At 46.8% G+C, this 23391-nt stretch overlaps 1 protein-coding gene across 1 annotated transcript in view; it reads right to left on the bottom strand.

The window, feature by feature from the left end:
- Positions 1–23391, bottom strand: part of PI4KA (phosphatidylinositol 4-kinase alpha) — a 67995-nt gene that overhangs the window by 5148 nt on the left and 39456 nt on the right. Inside the window, exons 25-49 of the mRNA XM_044440481.1 lie at positions 23154–23278; positions 22173–22254; positions 20930–21013; positions 20317–20406; positions 19643–19762; positions 18663–18755; positions 17960–18116; positions 16820–16947; positions 15707–15865; positions 14917–15068; positions 14200–14307; positions 13093–13220; positions 12890–13009; positions 11913–11992; positions 11561–11754; positions 10894–10984; positions 10271–10438; positions 8865–8918; positions 7181–7301; positions 6171–6300; positions 4656–4726; positions 3703–3775; positions 3512–3582; positions 2145–2254; positions 342–446 (exon numbers count right to left, since the gene is read on the bottom strand). Of these exons, the coding sequence (XP_044296416.1) occupies positions 342–446; positions 2145–2254; positions 3512–3582; positions 3703–3775; positions 4656–4726; positions 6171–6300; positions 7181–7301; positions 8865–8918; positions 10271–10438; positions 10894–10984; positions 11561–11754; positions 11913–11992; positions 12890–13009; positions 13093–13220; positions 14200–14307; positions 14917–15068; positions 15707–15865; positions 16820–16947; positions 17960–18116; positions 18663–18755; positions 19643–19762; positions 20317–20406; positions 20930–21013; positions 22173–22254; positions 23154–23278 (2814 nt within the window). The remainder of the gene's footprint in view (positions 1–341; positions 447–2144; positions 2255–3511; positions 3583–3702; positions 3776–4655; positions 4727–6170; positions 6301–7180; positions 7302–8864; positions 8919–10270; positions 10439–10893; positions 10985–11560; positions 11755–11912; positions 11993–12889; positions 13010–13092; positions 13221–14199; positions 14308–14916; positions 15069–15706; positions 15866–16819; positions 16948–17959; positions 18117–18662; positions 18756–19642; positions 19763–20316; positions 20407–20929; positions 21014–22172; positions 22255–23153; positions 23279–23391) is intronic.

The raw sequence follows: 23391 nt of genomic DNA, 5'->3' as shown, positions 1-23391 counted from the left end.
GAGCAATCCAGAAAGCTCACACAAAAAGCTTGCTTACGGCTCTCTCGCTTTGGCAGGGATTCAAAGAGAAATGAGTGGGAAAGGACTCATCCTGCCCCAGATCACTCCAACTGCATGGAGGGGCTTACTTATTTTGTATTTAGAAATCTCCTAGTGTGTGTCATCAGGGCAGGATAGCTTATTTTTTTAATGGGAGAGCCTTTGGTGTGCAGAAAAGCTTTAGCACTTTAGAAAGCTTTAGGTTTTGTGGTGGTCTGCATAATACACAAGAGAGGTCAAATGCACACAGCACAAGGGCATTCAGTCTCACTTTCTGAACCATCAGGCCAGCAAGTACTCACTCCTGGGGCTGTTGCTACCACACGGTAGGGAAACACATACAGGTCAAGGCCCACCAGCTGAAAGATGTTCTTGAAGAGGTCAATGATTTGCAAGGCCAGCATGTCCTGTTTGGCAACAGAGGAAGCACGTATTGGAGGAAGCACTCCTCAGGCGCCACGGAGCACCAGAGGGGCAGCAAACTGGAGTAGCATCAACTGGGCAAAGATATGGCAGGGAATTGTATAGCCCCATCAGTAAAAACACAACTGTTGAGAAGAGTCATTATGAGAAACCATGGTTGAAACAATAATGAGTCCTGTCTGAACAATAAATTGCAGATATTTAAAATCAGGGAGCAGAAGCTTCACATCTTCTTCACATCTTTCACAGTCACATCCTTGTGACTGTACTATGGGGAGTGTGGGGGGTGACAGAGAGAATCTGAGGCACACGCGGCAGCTGACTCCAAAAGACTGCTGCTCCTGACTGAAACCTGCACCTCACTTAGAGATCATCCTCAGACAATCCCCACATTCAGGTTAGACTGGGAAGAGGTCCTTCTCTGCGATGACACTCCAATTTTGAAATGTTTTTCTCAAGGCTGGCTGCCTGGTGCCTAACTTGATGGGTTATTTATTCACCCAGACATTTAAGCATTTAAAATTTTTACTGCTGCTGTCATTTTATTTATCGTTCTTATTGTTTAAGCCACTGTACTGATTCCTGTTTTACTGTGGTTTTATTGTCATGTTACTGTATTTTAAGTGGTCTGATGGCAATTCATTTACTTTGTACCACCTTCCTGTTAGCTACCTTAAAAGTTCATTTTGAAGAGATGAGATATAAATCTGTAAAGCGAAAAATAAATGACTCACACATCCTTGTTTCCTACCTGGCATCTTTCTAAGGTCACAGTGGACTCTTGATATATTCTAGAGCTACCCTATCAGAATCTGCAGCCACGCTGTTATTTATGGCGACTTGTTCAGAAATGAAATGGGGCTAGTCAATGGGGCTTCTACTTGGGGCACTTTTCCTCCCTCACAGCTTGTTTTGAACTCTTTGCTCAGGCAACAAATCAGGATTTGAAACTAGGCAGGATGTTACGAGTGCAAAGAAGCCTTTTCTGCACTTCATAGGAGTGTAGCAGGGAAAAAAATAGCAGGCACCCAGAAAACCAGACACCTAAAAGAGCTGGAACTTAACTGGAAGTAAGCCCCACTGGACTAAGTGGCACCTGATTTTGAGAGGCATTGCTGTTACTTTGCATCTTTGAAAGCAGAGTGAGTACACAGTGCTTTCTGCTTCGAGGAAAAACAGGTGTGCGGGGTCTTGGGTCACAGCTTGCAGTGTGGGGATTTAAATCTTTTCTGCCTGGGCTGCTCTCCTACCAAAACCTCTCCCCTTCCCATGGCTGCTATTCCACTCCTACCCCACTGCTTCTGATAACAGTGGGAAGGATTTCTAGAGAACGGTGCCAGAAGGAAAATGTTAAGTCCTGGTCTGGACTGGAGCTTCAAGGGGCTGCTTTTCTCAGGGGAGGAAGCACCTCATGCTGAGCACCATTGCAAAAAAAAATGGTTGCGGAACGGGATGTGCCAGAGGGTCCGCAACTGAGCATCAAAGGAGGGGGCTGGAACGGGTGGAGCGGTCAGCTGCACCACGAACACACTTCCCCCGCAATGAAGCACCGTGTGCGAGCAGCTGCATAAGCAGCAGGCCAGTGGACTCTCCTGGGTTTACCTCTCTCAAGTGAAAGCTCAAACGTTAGGCACAGAAATCAATTTATCGCCGGAGAGCAATCTGCCTCGCGGTTTTGCTACCTGTCTGCAGTCGTCGCCGACTTTGAAGATTGCTGCCTGCCAGCAGATCTTCTTGCTTTCCACACCGTCTTCTCCACTTTCATCTATGGAGTCTGACCGACAACGCAGGCCTGGGAAGAGAGCAACACCCCCACACATCTCGGTTAATGGCTTTGGACTGCGACCAACCTGGAGGATGCTCAGTGGAGATTTTCGAACATAGCATGTGGCCCATCCCACCAATTCAGCTGCAGATGCCACCCCCACTGCCTGCACAGAAGCAATTTAGTGCATCTGGAAACAACCCGATGAGAGTGGAAATGATCGCCTCTGGAAAGGGACGGACATACGGGAGCTCTGTCACCTGCCCCGCACTGCAGGGAGGTCATGCAAGCAGCAGAACTGGAGGGGCTGGGCGCTCACAGAACAACCTTGGCCAGTTGGCCCCACAGGCAGACGGGCAGGATCAGATACCCTCCTGACCGGACCTGTTTTCTACACACATTTCTGCAGGCCTGCGATTCAAATATGAAACCTCCACAGGTACCTCTCCATTCTCGAACGGCCCTTCTGCTTCCTGTCCCACATGAGCTACACTCACACAGGACGCATTCTAGTTTAAAAGATATTCTTCATGCCATATGAAAATACCTCCTGGCTTCGGCCCTCCTTCAAGTGTGAGCAACCCTAGCGAACTGGGAGGGCAGCCCCACCAATGGGTACTCAGAACGAGCCCCACACTGTTCAGCAGGTACGATTCCCGCCTAAGCAAGTTCAGGACTGCAGCTGGGTTGGTTAGATGGCCGAGTCCAGCATGCGACTGAGCACGGAAGCCACAAGGCTCTCACCAGGGCAGGTTTTCATGAACTCCAAATCAGGAACCTTGAGAGGATGATCACCCCTTAGCGCTGCTTCAATAGCTGGCGAGGCAGGCTTGCAGAACACAGGGGCTTGGCACAGGGCCGCTCCAAGGATGGGTCTGGCTGGGCTCCAGCCAGGAGCCCCCCCTGCCCCCCCCCCCGGGTCTTGCTGCCTCTACGCACTGCTGCAGCCTGCTTGCTCTCCTGTCCCCTCACTGGCTCAGACATCAGTGCGGGGGATGCCACCACCACCTTGTTCAACCGGCCTTCTGCCGGCCAAGCAAGCCAGTGGAAGCAAAGGTGAGAAACAGGATACACAGTCGCGACTACGGCAATGAGGAAGCAGACTCAGTGGGGGCGGGGCCACTGAAAGCGCCCTCCCCAAAGGCACGCAGAAGCCCGGAGCTGGCGGTGCTTCGGCATAATGAATAACGAAAGCTTTCGCCAGGACATGCATGCCCGGGCAGTCAGAAACACACAACAGGGAGCTGCGAGCGAACAGCACAAGTTAGAAGCTGCGGTACTGACCTTCTTTTTCAAGTTCGCTGACTCCACATCGCTTCACCTTAAATTTGGCCAAGTAAGGTGCTTTTGCAGCGCTGAAAGTACAATGGGAGAAGAGGAAGGCGTTAAGAGTCAAGCTGTTGCTTAGAGAGAAAGATACACAGCTTCACTGCCGAAGGTCAACCGAGCTGAGGAAGGGGGAAAGACCACCGTACCTTTGCATAGGAGTCCCTGACTTGTAGTCTATATCCAAGACGATAGCTTCAGGATTGCTAGGCAAATAACAACCTGTTCAAAGGGGATAAGGGATTTCCTTAAAAAAGCAGGCAAAGTTGCCAAGCTGGTGTGACAAAAACGAGACAGATCGCCTATCACTTTACAAATTAGTCCAGGAATTAAAATCTGCTACCACGCAGCAGCCATTTACAGACTTTAGCCTGCAGCCTTTGGAAGAAACCCAAATTCCTGTGCCAGATTACATTTAATCCTGACACATGCACAGCGCAATTCATTTGCAAATGGGTTTATCACTAGAAAAAATTACTACTCTCTTGTGCTAGCACATACTGAGAATCACCGTTGGGCTGCCTGACCATTCTTTCTCTGCCCTAAAATCTTGGTCACAAACTTACGGAAGAACAACGTTCCTTGGCCTGGTATCCTCCAGATATATTGGACTACAAATCCCAGAGCCTCCCAACCAGCACAGCTGAAGTTGTAGCCTGACATGCTTGGAGGTGGCCAGATTGGAGATCTCTGAGGCAGAAAACAGGTGCCAGCTGTTAAGTGGTAGTTATAATGACTGAAGGGAATGGCCATGGTTGTGGGAGAGGTAAGAATCCAGCAGAGCTGGGCCCTGAGCACGTCTGTTGGAGTGGGCGCTGATCGTCCTTGCAGTGCGACAGGAGCCTGACAGAGCTAAGAGCTCAGTAAAGTGAATGCAGTGGCGCTGCCTGCCTGCGTACAAAAGAGTAGTATTTGGAAGAACCTTGTGTCCTGCATGAAATTTTTAGCGATCTTTGGACAAAGGAACAGGATGCATTTTTTTTCAGTTGATGTAAGAGGGACATAACATGTGCATGTGTGTGAAAGAGGAAGCTAAACTGAAGTTTTCCTACAACTTGAGGCCAGGAGTGACAAGGACCCTAACAGCTGATCAGTGTCTTACCAGGTTGGACTTTGACCTCAGACAAAGCCTGCAAACAAGCCTTCTTCCTTTCATCACCTTTGGGGTAAGGCCTGTGAAGAAAAGACGTTAGTTTTGGTTACCAGACAAGGAAATCTGTCTTGCAACCAGTAGCATTTCACTTTTAATATGTCCTCATTACTGAATGAGCGTTCTTGCGTTCTATCTGGAATCAACAGGAAGCAGCACTTTTGTTTAGAAAAGTTAACTCTCCAGAAGCAGAGAGTTAACTCTCCTTCAGTGGCAGAACCAACTGAAAGGTTATCCTCGGCCAAGATAAAGAGCAACATTCTTATACTCCTCGATGTATTCACACACATAAGCCACAAAGCCTATGACTCAAGAGAACCGACAGCCCAAGTTAAACATACTGGGGAGACAAATCTGAAACGCAAATATAGACACCTCCGTTAATGACACAGATTCCGAATGACAATGCTTTCTGTGTAATGAGGGACTTTTCCACACAAGGCACTTATTGTGCTGTGAACTGTTGTGTCTGCTTTTGCCTTCATAGAAGCATTGAGATTCGAGTACTACACAAAGAGCTCATCCTTTGCTCCTGTTTTGTGACACACCCTCTAGTTAGAGCTGTGTTGCACAGAAACTGGGCAAAGAAGCACCGTTTCCCCCATTGTAATTTAATCACTCATTTCCTCTATTCTTAACAGAAAAGAGGAGGGAGAAGTGCTCTGAAAGATCAGAAGCAAAACCGAAGCCGCAGGACATGCCTAAAACGCCCGTAAGCAATCAAGGGCGCATGAAACATGCCCCATGGAAAAAAGCTGTTGCCCAGTGCTACAGTTTACGCCATCACACCTCTTCACAAGCTGGTACACAAATAAAAGACTTCTATACAGGATGGTTTCTGAAGTAGCATTTATTGTGAGTGTCCAGTAATCATGTGCCAACTCTGTAAAATATGGCCTTAAGCCAGAAACAACCCCCAAAGTCAGCTCTGTTCTGCTCTGCTTTTCAGATGCAACCATAGCAGGATACTGCTTTCAAAAGCACAGGATATATTCTTCTCTGCCTGCTGGTAAGTCACATTTGTGTGTTAAGCCATCGCCAGCCGCTGGTCAGCTTTCTTCTTCCATACATTGTTCTATCACGTCTCCCTTTGCTCCCATTTTTTGCTAAGTTAAATGGTCCCAGATCCTACAAACGTTCCTCCAGGAGTTGCTCCTGCCCCCGTGATCATTTTTGTTCTTTCTTGTTCTGCACCTTTCCCAACTCTACCACCTCCTTTTTGAGGTGTGGTGATCAGCAGTGCATGCAATAGCCCCAGTGTGCTCACACCACTGGCTTCTATAAGGGCAGCATAACATTCATAGTTTTACTTCCAGTTCCTTCTCTAATGATACCCAGTGTGGCATTGTTTTCCACAGCAACAGCATGCTGGGTTGCTATTTTCATCGCGTTGCCCTTCAAAACCCCAAGAGCTCTTCCTTGGTCAACTACTATTAACGCACGTCCTATCCATGTAGACACACTTACTTGATGATGGCTGAAACATTGGTGATTTTATTGAAGAAATCAAATTCTCGCTGGTAAAACTCCTTTGCTGGCCCAGACAGAGAACCGGTTATTTCCTCAACCAGCTGCTCCAGTAGTTCCCCAATGTCCGCTGCATGAAGAGCCAATCAGACAAAAGAGTGTCAGATACCCATAGAAGCATTCTTGAAAACAATCCCTTCCACCAGCAGTTTTAGTCTCCACTGCTAGATTCATATGCTAATCAGTGTAGTTATCCCTTGGACTGCACACCTCTTCATAGAACTGTAGAATAGTAGCGACAGAAGGGGCCAAGAAGGCCATCAGGTCCAACCCCCTGCTGTTGCAGGAATTGTGCAATGCGATTCTCAGCTCAAAAACTGCCTGAAAAATGTATATTCTAGGGAAAGAGGTGCATGGAAGTCCAGATGAAGCCTTGCATTGTTTTTTTAATATGAAGAGCAGTGTGCACATTAGGCAGAATGGACTTAGAAAACAAGACAAAAACTAGACAAAAATGAATGCAGACTGATCTGCTTAAACCTAATCCACAGGGCCAAGCCACTGGCGGCCACTGCCAGTCCACCTCACTTGCTCCATCTCCCCAGGAAATGTGTATCTGAGAAAGACCCACAACGTGGTATCCGCCCTGCTGTTTCTCCCACATGCTGCGTGCTGTGTCGGCTGCCACTTGCTGGCAGCAGAACGCACAGAACGCAATGACTCCACACCATGCTGGTTTCTCAACTACATGCCATCAGGGAGTTGCAGCAGTCCCAGAAATAAATCTCCTACAAAATCTGGTCTGGTCCAGTAAGAGATGAGCCATGAGCTGCTCAGAATTTTTTTCTTAAAGCAGTCCCGAGAGGCAGATACTAGTAGTGGGCTCATTAAAGCAGCACAGTTTCGGACTAATGAAATAAGGTGGGTGGAGGGAGCGAGTGTTTAGACAGCAGCACCACCACCACCTAAGGAGCTTGTCAGCAACGCCCCAGAGCATACAGAGCACTCACGGTCTTTCTGGTGCCCCTCTTCGTCCAAGAAGATGTTTGTTTTCATATTCCAAATGAACTGGTGCGCCAGGAGCTGGGACTTGGCGGCTGCCCACAGAATGTACTCCCTCACGTAGCCCATCTGGGAAGGAGGACGCTGCAGTCACTCAAGAGAACTATTCCAAAATGCAGCACTCTTGAGACTAACCTGTAAATGTCCCCATGGAATGCACCGATCCCCACTGGAGCCTACCCACCTGTTAGGGTCCTGGGCGTCAGAGGCCTTTCTTGTGCCCGTGCCTTCAGGCATCAGGCAAGGGAAAAACGCCTTCCCTGTGGTGGCACCTCAACTTGGGCTGCTCTCCCAAGCCAGCTTGCCTGGTGCCTAATCTTTGGGGGGGCGGGGGGTTGAGACGCCATGCCGAGATCCTTTTTTGCCTTTTTAAGGATCAGTCTACCTGCTCCCTAGACAATCCTGCTAGGGAAAGTCGAAGGCAGCAGCAGCACTATGAGATGCATCAGCTCCACTAAGGAAGCCACGGCCCTGAGTTTAAGTGCTCGGCAGGGCTGCCGAGGGCTGAGCATTGTGAAAGGCTGCCAGAGGTTGAGCTCGGCAGCACAGAAGCAGCTGTTTTATGGTGACTGCACCCCGGTCACAGGGGACAACGCTGATCTCCGTTGTTTGCGCCTTCCTTTCCTAGACTGCATCACTATGGGTATTTTCAACAGGCACATACATTCTGACGGCTTTTTAAATTTTTCGTGAATGATGTTGAAAGATGCACAGTAGGGAATGGACTGATAGACATCTTTCAGAAGCCTTTAATGAGGAGCCGTGGGTTGCTAACAAAAAGAAGAAACTAAATTGAAGGGCACCTTCCCCAGAGGGCCATTACAGTAAGATGGTGAAGAAAGTGGACCCAAAGCCAGAAAATACCTGATTCAGATGCAAAATTACTCTTACACAAACTATTTCCTCAGGTGAGGAAGTACGTAAGAGAATTACCAATGATCTGCCCCACAGTGGTGTGGTCAAGATATCAATATGCGTCGAGCTTTCAGCACTTGGAAGAAGAACGGCCAAACCAGGCACTGAACCAGAGAATATCCATACATACTCGTAAAAACAGCAGGGAGGCCCCAACTCTGCTGACAGAGTGGATGGCAGAAGATTCACTTGCTGCTCTCTTGTGATAAGCACAGCACACAAGGGAGAATTTTGGTGACCAGCCCTGTGGCGAAAGAGCATTAAACTCAGCACCGAAGGGCATGGGCACTGCCTTCTATCATGGCCCATCGGACAGGCAGGCGTAAGGGACATGTATGGCTCCAGAGATCTCAGTTTTTAAAAAATTTCCAGAGGGGCAGCTGTGCTGGGCTACCGCTGCAAAAACGAGACTGTTTTGCAGCTCCTTAAAGACTAACATATTTATCCTAGCATAAGCTTTGGTGAACAGTGCCCGCTTCATCAGATGAGTGATGTGGGCTTTTTAATGGACTTTAGAACTTGGGGTATTGACTGGAGGGCTTTTGGACTGCTGCTAGTTCTGGTATAAACAGGAGCTTTTTGGTATCTTTTTAAATATTTGTTTCTCTATCTAGGTTTGATCAGCTGTCTCGGGAAGCTTTTGATCTGAAGGTGATAAATACATGCAATGAATGAATGAATGAATGAAAGAAATGGAGGGCATGTGCATTTCCTTACCTTATCATATCTAAGTGCCTGGACAATCTGTGGAATGTAAAATAAAATGGCATCCTGCAAAGGTAGGAATAAGGAACACAAGGAGAGAGGGAAAACAGAAGATCAGTTAAGGCTTTCTTCCTGTAGAAAGGAAACGAAATTCTTCTTGAAAACACAAGTGCAGATAAAATTTTTAATTCATCCTGTCTCCAAGAGATCTTTCCTGATCACCATCACTTGGTCTGTTACTTACAAGCATTACCAACTGTGAAGAAATAGTACTTTCAAAAACATGTATATTGGTAAAGGTAAAGGTTTCCCCTTGATGTTAAGTCCAGCCATGCCTGACTCTAAGGGGGCGGTGCTCATCTCCGTTTCCAAGCCGAGGGAGCCAGCGTTTATCCGCAGACAGTGTCCGTGGTCATGTGGCTGGCATGACTAAACACTGAAGTGCACGGAACGCTGTTACCTTCCCACCGAAGTGGTACCTTTTTATCTACTTGCATTTGCATGCTTTTGAACTGCAAGGTTGGCAGGAGCTGGGACAGAGCAACGGGAACTCACTCCGTTGTGCAGATTCGAACTGGCAACCTTTCGATCAACCAGCCCAGCAGCACAGTGGTTTAAACCACTGCGCCACCTGCAGTCCCCACATTTACATTATGGCCTTGTAAACAAGCCCACAAAAGTTACAAACTGGTAATGAGAAGAAAATTACTAGTTAAGAGGCCTTTGCTTCCAGGCTGTGTACAGGCAAAGGAATGGCAATACAGACTACTACTCTCTTAAAAGGCTAGAGGAATCCATCCCTTCTCCACAGGCCTATTTGGTGTCTGTGTTAATTGTAGAAGGGGCTTTTCTTTCTTCATGGCTTGGGTGGAAACAAAGAGGACTGACAAAGAAGGAATGGAGAAATCTGCCTGACTTCCAGCAGCCTACCAACTCATTTGCACAGTGGTTGCTTATTCCTACTGGACAAGTTGCTAAATAGAAGAACCACCTGTTATTTCTTCTTGATAATTATTCTGACAAATTCTCCAAATCCCAACCTCATGCCGCCAAGTGCTATACATGTTTTATCAAAGGAAAAATTTATCTTGTGAATATGAGTCAACTGGGTAACAAAATTTGCCCATTACTTCACTTGATTATTAAAAAAATCTGAAAACATGCAAAAATGTGTTAGGAAAATGTTTCATTTCTCTTATTAACAGTAAACATTTCTGGGTTTTTTGCACTGGTAAAAATCTGTGTGTTGTAAGAAGTCCAGGATCTAAATGTATTCTAAGAACTTTCTTAGAACTAAGTTTTCTTAGAACTATGAACTAAGAGAATCATCCTGGACTATGGGTAATGCAGATTATGCCTTCATTTATAAATCAACAAAGAAACAAGCAAACTTTCTGGGAAGCAAAACAGCTCCTTACCGGAGGGAAAGATCGAAGGACTTTTACTCCGTACTGAGCTGTCAAAGGATGAGGAGGATACATGCTGGAAAAATACGAAAGGCCTGTGGGGGGATCTGTTGGTGTCCAGCACAGGATGTGACTGAGTTCAGGGGCATCGGCATCTATTGTGTGCCACGTAACAAGGTACTGGAAGCAGGACAAGAAAAAAAAGATTAAGAAGCCAGGACATGCATCCTGGAGCTGGTGGAATCTTCATACAACTGTCCAAATGCTAAAACCATAAACTGGAAAGAAGCAGTATTTACGAGTACTAGACTTTTCTGATGAAGAGTGCCACTTTAAGAAGCACAACTTGACCCCCAAAGAGCCATCCACAGGCCCAAACAGAATTCCTAATTCCAAGGACCAATAAATTGCTTTTGTCAACTTTAAAAAATTGCAGGGAAACCAAACACGACAGTGCGGTCATGTCTGTTGCTCATGGATCTACCCTGTTCTCATCTGAACACTGCTTCTTCTGACAGAACATGATGCAGCAACCTCGCCAAGCTAAGCAGGGTTTATTATAGCCTTGGTTAAGGGCACAGAACCCGACAACTGACCTTTTTGTCAGATTAGGAACATAAGCAGAATATGCCTACCTTTATTGCTTCAGGCACATCGCTAACTGCTCCTGGGTCCAAACGAACAAGGCGGGTCACTTCCATTCCAATGGCTTCTGTGTTTTTAAACCTAACAGCAACCAGGAATTATAAACTGTTACTGGAACGCAGTGAGAATTCTCTACTGTCACGTCTCCCTACTTGTTATCAGGAAGTGGTTAGAAAGGCCATTGGGCCGTCCAGATCAGGCCCAAAGGAGGCGCAGTTCAGAACAAAGGCTGGTGTGGCCCTGGCCCGAGCTATGAAAGAGACACCTAACAAAGAAGGAAGCTGACTTTGGTCTAATACCCAACCTGAGACTGGGCTTTCCCACTTCACACTACAGGCAGGGGCTCCCATGATATAACATTCCTCCATACAAAAGTTGACAGTCGGCAAAATGGAGAGAAGTCCAGTCTGGAACCCTTCTCCTTGACACATCCGTTTTCTAAGTGCAAGGGTTTTTTAAAAAATCTGGAAGCACATCCCCACAGATGAGTCCCTGCTTGAAATTTGAACTTTGGTTTTGCAAAGTTTCAACTTTCATTAGTTACCTTATTAATACAAAAGAGGTAGGGCTTTGACCTGCCAAAGCAGAAGTGTGAAGTGACCACATCAGGAGGAGCAATGAAAAGAGGTCACCTCTCCTACCAAAAATGAGGCTCACCTGGTAGGAAGCTGGACAGCCAGGTGAGGAGAAATGCTCCATGCCAGATTCACATTATCTTTCCACTGCTTCTCACTTAGACTGATGTACTTCGACCTCCAGTTTGCAACACTGTTCTCTCCGGTCTGATCCAGCTCCAGCTCCAGAGAAGAGAGGGGGTTGTACCATGTGATGAGGCGTTCAATCTCTGTAGCCTTCACCAGGTGAAGTGCAGGAAGGAAAGAAGGGGAAATATTTTACGGCTGACCAGTAAAGAGAAAATACTGTATGATCAGTATGTGCAGCAGGGATCGCGGCTCCGAGGTGACGCCCAAGACGGATCTGGCATGTCCGAGGAGAACAGGGAGCCTACCAGCAGTGACAGCAGCAGCGTCCTCCTCTTCATGTAGTACTTGTGTAGCTGGGTACCTCTGTTGGTCTTCTTGGACATCCCTTGAAAAGAAAAGAGAGCCTTCTCAGTTGCTTTCACGGTCTGCTTTGGGATGGGGACGCTGAAGCTGTTGCCGCGGAATCCTGTTGCAAAGAAGCCCTTGGGAGCTCCCCAAGCGGCCAGCGGCCCAGCAGCGAGCAAGGCCGAAGCCGAACAGAGTAGAGGCCAAAATGCTGGTATATTTAAACTTAGAGCTCTTACTGCCAGTGGTGACACCTCAAGAGATGTGGGCTTGTTCAAAACTGGACATTGCTAGCATTAACCATTGTTTGTGGCTCCATATGACACAACCAACTGTGGTTAACAAAAGACACATGCCAACGTTTTCAGAAATCCCCTTCCTGGTGGCACTGGAGGAGGAAAAGTAATGAACCCAAGTCTCACTGTAGCTTGCACATGTTACTTTAGACCAGGGTATACGCTATGGAAGTAGCCTTCCACTCTGTGGAGGGAAGGCAGGACCGAAGCAAGGGCACAACAACTGGTGGAGGGGTGGAGCTGGACCTGTGACCTTGGTGCTAGGATCTTGAAGGCCAAGCCCCTACGCTGCCCCCTCACAGATGACACTGAAAGAACTCCTGCAGCTGCCTCTCCAAGATCACAACCCGGCCTTGGAGAGAGCAGGACAGTGGGGGCAGCAGGTGGCTGGCCTATATCCAAACAGCACCACTTCCCTCCAGCTCTCAGCTGCTTCATCTGAGCAGCTGGAAGGAGAAGCCTGGGTGAAATGCAGGGCATGAGGCACGGTGGCTACAGTGGCAAAGATCACTGGCGCTGCACCTTGCGCCGCAAGCACGGACGTCTTCCAGGTGAACACTTCCATGGTGGGGGAGATAAAATGGCACGCGAAACAGAGGTTTAGTCATTCTCGGGATAAAGCCACTTCGTGTGAGACAGACCTGACTTTTTAGACATCGTTGACATGCCACTGGACAATGGGTATGTGTTGATCCAGCCCTGCGTGGCCTGCTGCCGAGAGCCGACGGTGATGTCCAAGTTGCTCCGTGTGTCTTGATTATCTAAACAGAAAAACAACGCATTCCAACCCGGAGCCAAACTACTTCAAAAAGGAAAGAGAAATCGTTGATGGCTTAACACTCACCGGGAGGCACAAGCTGGCTGGCCGTTAAATATTTCTTGTCCGAGAACATTGCCGTCCAGAACTTGATTAACAGGATGATATCTTCGCGCAGCCTTTTCTCACCTTGGGTTGGACACTTCGGGGCAGAGCTTGAACACAGAGCAGAAGAAGTACCATTAAACAGGTGCTACAGGCAGGGGGCAATGGGCTGGCCTGGACGTAAGACTACCCTCCTCCTTCAGGGAGAAGATCAGATGCCTTCACTTCCATTTTCAATTAGTCAGTTCTCAGTTACAGTTAAATTTAACCATGGTTTAAGATTAGGGTAGGGAATGTGCAGCCTTCCAGATGTTGCTGGATGATAACTTCCATGGTCCCCAATCACTGGTCAAGCTGGTTGGGGCAAATGGGGGCTGGAGTCCAACTTGATTTGCAGGGACACAGGTTCTCCATGTCTGGGATAGGGAAACAAGCCAGAATAATAAACCATGGTTTGAAGTTGGCTCGTTCCATTGAGAGGCAGTGTGGTGTGATGGTTAGAATGATGGACTGAGGACCTGGGGGGATCCTGGTTCTAGTCCCTACTCAACCACGAAGCTCGTTGGGTGATTTTGAGCCAGTTGCAGACTCTCAGCTCAACCTACCTCACAAGGTTATTGTTCTGAGGATAAAATGGAGCTACACAAGCTGCGCTGGGTTTCATTCAAGAGGAAAAATGGTGGATACAAATGCAACGTAACAACAACAACATAGCCATATCAGTTAAGGCAAACCACAGTTTGTCTGGGTTCAGTCGTAATGACAAATTCTAGCTAACTAGAATCTACACTCTCCGCCTTGTGACTATGCCAAAGATGGAAGGGGAGGAAGTCACACACGGTCCTAAAGCTTGTTCACGAAGCACTAAGCCATTATTTAGCATTCTGTCCAAACAAGACGCCATATATGAACAGTTCAAAGCAGCAGCCCTCTCAAATTTTAAGTCCTAAATCCTTTCAGGGCAACCACTTGAACACACAGGATTGCAACATCTTATCATGATGCTAATATTGAACACAGGAGACCCTTTTGGATTCTCTCTTTTATGCACCCTATTCTTTGAGGTAAGGAGGAGAAAAATGGTAATACCTGAAGTAATCAAAAGCCGTTGAGTAAATCTTCTCTCGCAGGACATTGCGAATGGTTGCATTGGGAACCACATCAGCATGGAGCAGGGACAGTCCCAGAGTGAGCAGCCTAAACAATACAGAAGTAGTGACATTTCCTTCTCTGTCCTCAGGGAGCAAATGGCTCGAGTATCACCAATCTGGGCTAAGAAGCCTATTACCAAGCCTACACCAGCCATCTCGGGCCCCTCACAAGAGGGGGAAAGTGGGAAGTAGCAACAATGCAGCAATCATCCCTCCAGAAGCATCTTCAGAAGTGCCATCAAAAGGATGGCGCAGATTAGACAGAGGACAGGGCCACTGGACCCGCTATCAGAGACTTTTTCAGAAGTTGCTGCGTGCAGTCCAGCATCTTTGATAAGAGTAGCTAGACTGAGACTGGGGAGGCCGGAGTTCATATCCCATCAGCCATGAAACCCACTGGATGACCCTGGCCAGTCACTTCTTCTCGTCCTAGTTCACAGGGTTGCGGTGAGAATAAAATGGGGAAGGCAGCACCACCTTGGAAGTGAACAAACTGCTTAAGAGCAGGATGGGATAAAACTGCCACGCACACCCTTGTCCACCTGGAAATAATGCGTCGGGTGTAAACCAACCTATCCCATCCTCTGCCTCTGAAATGCCCAGCACGTGCTGCCACTGCCACTACCTCCAGCGACAAAGTAGGGCACTGGCTTACTTGAAGCGTGGCCCAATAGCTGCCACGTGCCGGTTCATGCTGCCCTTGGATCCTCCAATATTGAGAGACAGAGATCGCTGAAGTAAACTGGAGAAGATTTCCACTTGGTCTGAGCTGCAGTACTTCGCAATTTCAAACCTTTGCACCAGAAACTGTGTAAATGGAAATAAACACTTAATCTCCCTCTCCCTCTCCCTCTCCCTCTCCCTCTCCCTCTCTCACACACACACACACACACGTGCTTATTTTAAATGTACAGAATCTGCTGTCAAGACATGGTGGCACCTGTTTGTACACAGGACAGACCTAAAGGGGCAAAGGATACATTCACGGGGAAGGTCCGAAGACAACGACTGGTCTCAATGCCTCTACATCAGCATCCAGGGTCAAAGGGAACATGCCACAGAATACCAGCCGCTGAGGAGGAGGAGGAGGAGGAGGAGGAGGAGGAGGAGGAGCGGGCTACTGCTTTCCTTCACTTTTATGAAAATCTGCTGTCCGGTTGCCTTTCAGCCTGGCTTCTGGGCTTCCCAGTGGCTGCCAGTGGGAAACAGGGTGCTTCACTGGATGGGCCTTTGGCTCATCTTGTGATGTGAATCACGCTTATGTACGTATTCCCGTTAATGCAAGGCCACTGAGTGTGGAGGCCAGGTCAGAAAATCAAAGGGGTGGGGGGAGAAGGCAAGGCTCCAGAGATGCAGAGTTGCCACAGCTCCGCCCCCTCAGTGATGCCTCCTTCACTCCACCACTACTGTACAAAGCCAGCATATTTCAGAGGAGCAGTACTTGCTTCTATCCAGATGTAATGCGGTGTAACCTCTGGCGGACACGGCCTGGGCTGACTCTCTTCTGAGGCGGCTAACGGATCTGCTTCTTTTCGCTCTGCAGAGAACAGGCCAAATTTCTGCTCCACGGTCATTTGCCAGGCCCCTGACATTTCTCGCATGAACTAGGAAGAAAAGGACACTTATTTCCAGGTTGCAGACCTTACTCTTAAAAACAGAACTCAGAAATGCAACTCTTTGATTCTATGCATTCTTCTGCAGATATCCAAGCACAGGTCAGGAACTCAGTCAGCTTCCTAAGATATTAAGGGGACACTGTGTTTGTCCACCCATGTCTTTCAAAAGCAACAGATGTTCTTTTCAAAGGAATTTCAAATTATTTCCCATTCCCAGAGAGCTGATGGCCTTTCCCCAGCCCATGGGGATACTCCAGAAAATTAAACTATTATTATTAAATTGAATACAATACAGTCCAAGTCTGGAAAAATGCAAGCGCAACATGCCCCTAGCCAAAGCCTCCCATTGGCCAAAGTGACACGTCAATCAACCTCGTTGCACATGAGGAGATACATCTGTGGTTCTCCAACTCCTGCGGGGCCAAGAAGCCCTTTCCCTCTCACAGAAAAGCCAGTGGTGATTCTGAGTTACCTCTTGCCTCCCTCCACAATGAATGAGCATACAAGAAGGTGGGGCTGCCCCTTACGGATGCCCTGCCCCATTGCCACCCCATGGAGAAAGAATGCTTGCTTTGTACATTCAGTGGAAATTCTGCTCTGAGCCTGCTTAGCGGCTCACGCAACAGCCATGCTGAAAGCCACAAATTAGCCAGATGAAGGCACCGATGGTTCAAAAAGCCCTCTTCCATGATGAGTGACAAAAGAAAAATTGTTCAGGATAGCCTCTTCCACTCGGCTGGAGAAAACAGCATTCTGAACTCAGCGAAATCAACGGATGGTTTTCGCCACAACCATTGCCCTGGTCTGATTTTATTCCAGGTTTCTCCTTGAGAAACACCTCTGTCTACAACCCAAGAGAGGGTTACGATTCAGCAATCCCAGCTGAACACTGTCGAATAAATACGCACACAGCGGTGTAACAGGAGCTCCTGCTCTCCTTACCGGCACCTCTATCCCATTCTTGGCAGCGAGCAGCCATTCCCAGCAAGCGATGGCTGTTTCCATGCCATGTTCACTGAACATTCGCAGGGGGCCCCAACAGAGGTGATGCAAGAGCTGCGGGTCAGTGTCTGCAACACAAAACAATCACACACACGTTCCCTAATGCGCATTTTTGCTGTTTTATGTATAGCATTGTAAGTTAATGCTTTGAGGCACAACTGTGCGGGGATTTTATGCTTCAAAATGTACAGCTTTATACTTATCGCACCAACATGGTCTGGACAATCCCAACTAGTTCATTATGTTTGGTGAAACACTACAGGCCAAGAACAAAGTAAATCGCACCACCGATAAAGAAAATCTGTAGACTATTCCCAAAACATAACAAACTACTAACCTGTCAAGAGATTTTAATCTTACATTTCTTATTAACCCCTTGCCTCTATAGTATAGCTACATATCAGATATTCTATTTAGTCAATAACCACTATATGTTGTTTGGCTATCCCTGACAGGATCTGTTAATCTTTCTTTCTTACTTACTTATAAAATTTGTATGCTGTCCAATTACTTGCGTCTCTGGACAGCTTACAACATAAACAAATTGACCGTCCACACTGGCTGCAAATAATAAAATACAACAATATTGGATCCCAGGTCTTAATAACAGGTCTGGATCAGCAGGATGTCTTTTCCCCCAACCACTCAAACAATGGGTGCCAAGAGACCCAGAATCAATACAGTGTACCAGAGAAACAAGAGGAAGCTACCAGCAAGCTCAGCAAAACTCTGAGGTTTGAAAAAGTATCCCCCCCTTTTTTTTAAATAAAAGCTCCTGGGGCAAAGAAACAAGCAGGCAGGACTTAAGAAGATAGAGCGTGCTGAACAGCCATAGAAAGGAAAAGGCTGATAGCGGGTGGAATAGAATATCCTAGTGGAAGGCACCCTGTTGGGGGTGTGGGATGCTGCAACCTTTCATTGGGGTCTCACTTACTAAAATAGTCCTCCTTCACACCATCCTGTGGTAGGAAGATGAATGATCATTTCCCAGTCAACCAACAGGCATGATTTGTTTTAAAAACTGGTTTATAAATGAAATGATTAATTAAGAATGCCCCCACCCCCCACCAAGACTGTTACCTCTGCTGCTTATTAACAATGCAGTCAACTTAAACATGGCTCGCGTGTAGTGTTCTGGCTGGCCTGGTTCCAGCGCATCGTTGAGCTGCTTGACCATTAGCTTATTAAGGTCCGACGTGCGTCCTGTAGCATTGCAATAATGAATCATCCCAGCCACCTGTTAAAGAGACTTTCCCTCAATTAATATGCATCAGAAAATCTTTGAAAAGTGAGACACACACGCACGCATGTATCTTGAAGATTACACCATTCTTTTCAGATTATTTGGTTGCTGATAAAAGCTTTGAAGCAGAGTCAAAGAATGCCAAAGAGAGGTCTGTATTCCCCACACTTCCCTTCTGAAGAGCAGTAATAGAAGCATCTTGTCTGCAAGGGTCCATGTGTATGTTCACGACTGTCAAGCGCCTGCACTTTTGAACAGGTCGGCCTGGAGCTTTGAGATTTCCCAGACTCGAACCTGAGTTTCACAGATACTTGGAACAAGCTGTGGGACCTCCTGCTATTTTGCAAGCTTCTCCGAGACTTGGAGCAAGTTCAAGACTCCTCAGCCAGCCTTTAAACCCCAAGGAAGGGTGGATACAAACTGCTGAGCAGCCTCAGAGTGGCTTGCAAAGCTGCACACAGCTCCTGTTCCCAATTTTAACGCGTGCCTAGCGAGACACACACCCTCGTCTCTTGGGAGTTATACCAGTGTTGCACTTACTTCCCCAGCGTAGCGATTGCGCAGGTTAAGAGACGCCATGAAGTTGGAATAGTCTTTCTTCACACAGGCAGGCCTTTCAGTTAACTGGGTGGCCTGCAAATGACATACAATGGCTCTTTAGGTTTTTGTAAAGAGAGGGGCCCCTGAGGAACCCAGAAGAACCCTGGAACGTCGAGCAGACAAAACACAAAAGAGCACATTGGTCTGTTCGCATTTGGTCTGCCCTGCACCCCATCACCGGGAACTGGGGGGCACTGTGCCTAGGCAGAGACAAGGCGACAGGCCAGGAAGCGCTCGGTTCAGTTTTTGTCTCTCGCGAGGCTGACTGAAGCAACCTGCCTTTCTCCCAGGTTCAGACACCCCACACAATCTGCCATTTCTGGTTAACGATACAGATCCAAATTGCAGCCAGTTGGCAGGACTGGATAGTGCAAGAAATGGGAACTCTAAGCAGAGAACAGCAACTCTCTTGGATCAGACCATTAGTCCAGCACTCAGTTTGGCCAAAGTGACTGACCAGACGTGTCCAGAACAATCACAAGCAGGTCAGGACAGCGACGGCTCTCCTCCCAGCCACAGGCACTCAGCAGCAAAATGTTTTCAACATGACTAACCCTTGCTATTTGGTTCTCTTGTTCATTGCATTTATATCCCACCTTTCTTCCTTTAAGGAATTCTTGCAAAATCCTCCCCCCAACCATCTTAATCTCATAACAACCCATCTGTGCATTTGCACAAACCCTTTATAAGTGAGTCAGTGCTCATCACCAATCCCCGCGGCAGTGAATCCCACCAAACACAGAGCCCCGACTTCAAAGTGCAACTTCATAGCCCAGTGCTTTCATCATCACCGTGACTTACGCCAACTGTAACTCCACAGAGGGCAGTGTCTCTGCCATGCGAAATGGTCCCACAATGGTCAGCAAAGCACACATGGCCACACCAGCCACGCAACCAAGCAGGCTGCTGCTCGCACTCACCCCCAGGGTAGTGTTCTGCCTGTTGTAGCCTGCGAAATGGAGGATGCTTTCTGTGGCCATGGCCAGCCCCGTGTGCTGCGACAAGCCAGACACCCAGTTCTGATGCTTGTTCAGATATTCCTGAAAGAGGAAGGGAGACGCATGCTGTAGTGGAAGCCATCTTCGAGTGCTGCCCGTTGCCTTGCTCGGCGGACTGGCCAGTCCCATGCCCAACTCCCCCCTGAGCAAGGAGGTGCCCCAGAGCAGTTCTACCAAGTTCAGTCCCCTTTGGAGATGAGAAGGAGACTTCGGCTGCCTGCAACATTTGCTTTATTTCTGCAGCAGGTTGCCCAGGGACAGGATGGGCTCCTTCCCTTTCGAAGTCACTCCAGCTAGAGAACTCTGTGCTCTCCTTGCTTCATATTCCAACTGCAAATTGTTGGCCACTCTTTGAGATGATACACTCATCTTTGCAGGTGTTAACTTACAAGAAGCATCCCCGCTATGGGTGCCAGGAGAGAGAAGATTCTCCTTTAAGATGTGATACCGCCAGATGTTGTATTAAAAAGCAACCCTTCTCCAAACTGGTGCAGTCTAGCTACTGTTCTCGGCTAGCATGGCCATTGAGAAGGCCAATCCAAAACTTTAGACACACTTGGGACAATAAGACAGTCACATTATCTTGTAGCTGTTACCTGCAAGTGGGATTTGGTGACTGAAGGGGCCCATTTCATGGCTTCTTGGAGAATCATTCCACAACGTGCAGCAAAATCCTTTACTATGCTCTAGCAGGAGAGGTATAAAACAGCCAGCCAGTAAATCAGTTCTTATGTCCGATAATAAAGCAAACCTTGGGCTAGACTGGGTCCACGTGCAGAAAATCCAACTTGCCAACTGGGATTCTGCTGGCAATATCTAGATTTGTGCTACAGAATATGAATCACAGAACTCCAGCCCACATGTAAACCATATTCAATCGCTATTCCTATGCAGGAACATCTTAGATACAAAACAGGTGTACTGGATAGACACAGAAGATAGGATTTCACTTCTCCACCCCATGTAGCAGCGTAAATGTATCCCTGCTACAATACTAGTACATCTTCCAAAAAATGACCTTGGAAGCAAAAAGTTCAATACTGCTGTATTGGAAGATTGTGAAGCCAAAACGTTCCAAATTATTGTGAAGAAAAATTAGGAGCCTGGCTTTACTAAACTGACACTTTTCCAGCTACAACAGGCTGCAGAAGCAAGAACATACATCTCCAGGAAAGTTAAAATTGTTTGTCTACAGTTTGGAATATTTACCTCCCTAGCTTCGTATGTATCAGGAACGGTAATTCTGTAGGGGGCATCTGGAATGTCATAATACGGTTGGTCCTTGTGAATGTCCTGAAAGAGAAAGTCAACTTCTTAACGAGACTTGCTTTTTCTATCGTTCTAAGGCAGGCTTCCCCAACCTTGTGCCTTCCAGACATCTTTGGACTGCAACATCCAGAACACCCAGTCAATGGCCCAGCTGGATAGGAATTCTGGGAATTCCAGTCCAAATGCCTCTGAAGGTCACCATGTTGGGGAAGGCTGTTCTAAGGAATGCCAACGTGACGAAGTATTTCAGTGATGCACCCAACAGGGTACGCCAACAATCTTCCTCACCACTATGCTCTTTAGGAGTCAACTCAGGTGCTAAGTGCCCGAGCCGGGACACTGAGAAACAAAAGAGGGTTTGGCACGTTTGGGGGAAAGCTCGAACTTCGCAGAAGGACAAGCTACCTTTAGGGAGATAAATCAAAATTAAAAACCCAAAACAGCCAAGTAAGCACTGAAGAGGTTCCATGGCTACAGAATGAAGAGTGGTTGGGGAAAGGGGAAGGAAGCTGTTGATGGAAGGGAATGCAGCATTCTGTGGAAAGGCAAAAACTGGCAATTCTGGATACACATTAGTACTATATATTACTTGTATATGGTTGCTTCTGCTGGCACTGCATAAAAATGGCTAATTATGCTCCTGTCCTGACACCAGCAGTGTTCTTTCAAAACTGCTGCAGCTTTGCAATTTTTCTATTTATGCCACCTCATCCCAAATGCTTGCTTTTGGGTGGACAGGCAGCTAAGCCTGAATTGTTACCTGAGGAATGTTTTCTTGATGTTCTGCTTGCTGGTATGTGAACCACACAGATTTCAAGAAAATAACAGAAAATCCCCAAACTAGAAGATTACAGGAACTTCTTAAGTCCTTTAAGAAGCAACCTATTCATGCTTAGACAGAAAACACTATCATCTCCTAGCATGCTTCAGTTAGGAGGAAGTTGTAGGACCCTTCTCAGACTAAACATGCATAGAACTGTACCCTTAATCCTGAAAAAGACTATTTTGTACTTTCCAGCATAACTATACTACCATTCTGCAAAACACAAGCTTTTTTTTAGGTACCTCTTGCGAAATATAAAGATTATCAGCTCAGCCACTAGCAATGGACTTTGAAATAATCTGGAAACAAAAACAAAACAGAACAAAACAAAACAAAACAAAACAAAACAGAAATCCTTACTGCACTCAGAGACAGTGAGAGAGTTTGGAGGATATCTAGCATGGTCTTCAGCACAGTTCCACTCCACAGTAAATGAGGAAACCTGAAAACAAAAATGAAAAAGACACATGTGCATACGAGGTGCCTCCATTTACGAAGCTGCAGCTCTCACTGCGTATTAGAACTCTGAACTTAAGGGCAGAATCCAGCGCAGGTTTTGACATGTTGTCTGGAGGATATGGTGGTTGTTATTGAGCTTTTTCCCATGCATAGTATTGGGCCCTAAATAAATATAATAGGCTTCCTATGTACTGTGAATTACTGACCAGAAATAGAAGGCAAGCTCACTAAAGAAATGCATGCATTACAATAAGAAGCTGGGCAATCCTGCTTTTCCACATGAATTAGCATGGATATATATGCTTTTCTATGGCTGAGGAACAAAATAAAATAGGGCAAATAAATAAACGATTTCACCTATTTTCCCAGTTAACCAAATAAAGATTTCAAAATAATCAGAGATCATACCATCTGCATATACTGACCTGTCCTTAATCTTTTATAGTATGCTCCTTTGCGACAACTCTCTCTCTCTCTCTCTTTGAATGAAAGAGGAGTTCACATTGAGCATTTACATTTGTGGCAGAAAACAGCAATCTTTTCTGTCTCCACAAATATGTAACAGGAAATGTTCTCCAAATGCATTTATACTAATAAGAGAAGCATTCTCTCTCTCTCTCTCTCTCTCTCTCTCCTCTCTCTCTCTCTCTCTCTCTCACACACACACACACACACACACACACAGAGTCTGGTCTGACTGCTTCTCTGGGATGCAGGACAGAGATCTTATCACCTGCCTTCTGCCCTTGAAAGATGCCCTCTGTCACTGAGCCATGGTTCTTCCCTACCAGGGGTGACACAGTGCATTCAAACTATTGTGCCATGGTGCCAACATACTGAGATGAAAGAGGATGCATGATAAGAGCATTAGTAAGTACTTACTTATCTACAAGGCCTGATAAGTATTTATCTGCAACCCGCCGGATCCTCTTATGAATGTGGTTAAAATTCACCAGCAAGAACTGAGCATGTCTTTCCAACTCCTCTTCATTTTCTTTCGTTTTAGGCTACGCAAAAGAAAGAGAACCATGACAATTGCTATTTAAAGTGATAAATAATTGCTTGTGCACACTTTTCCAGGAGTAAGACCTATAGATCATAGTGGGATGCAGTTCTGAGT

Source organism: Varanus komodoensis, unplaced genomic scaffold (assembly GCF_004798865.1).
Source record: "Varanus komodoensis strain SLA01 unplaced genomic scaffold, ASM479886v1 scaffold38, whole genome shotgun sequence".
Classification (NCBI taxonomy): Eukaryota; Metazoa; Chordata; class Lepidosauria; order Squamata; family Varanidae; genus Varanus; species Varanus komodoensis.
This window is presented reverse-complemented; position numbering and strand designations above follow the sequence as displayed.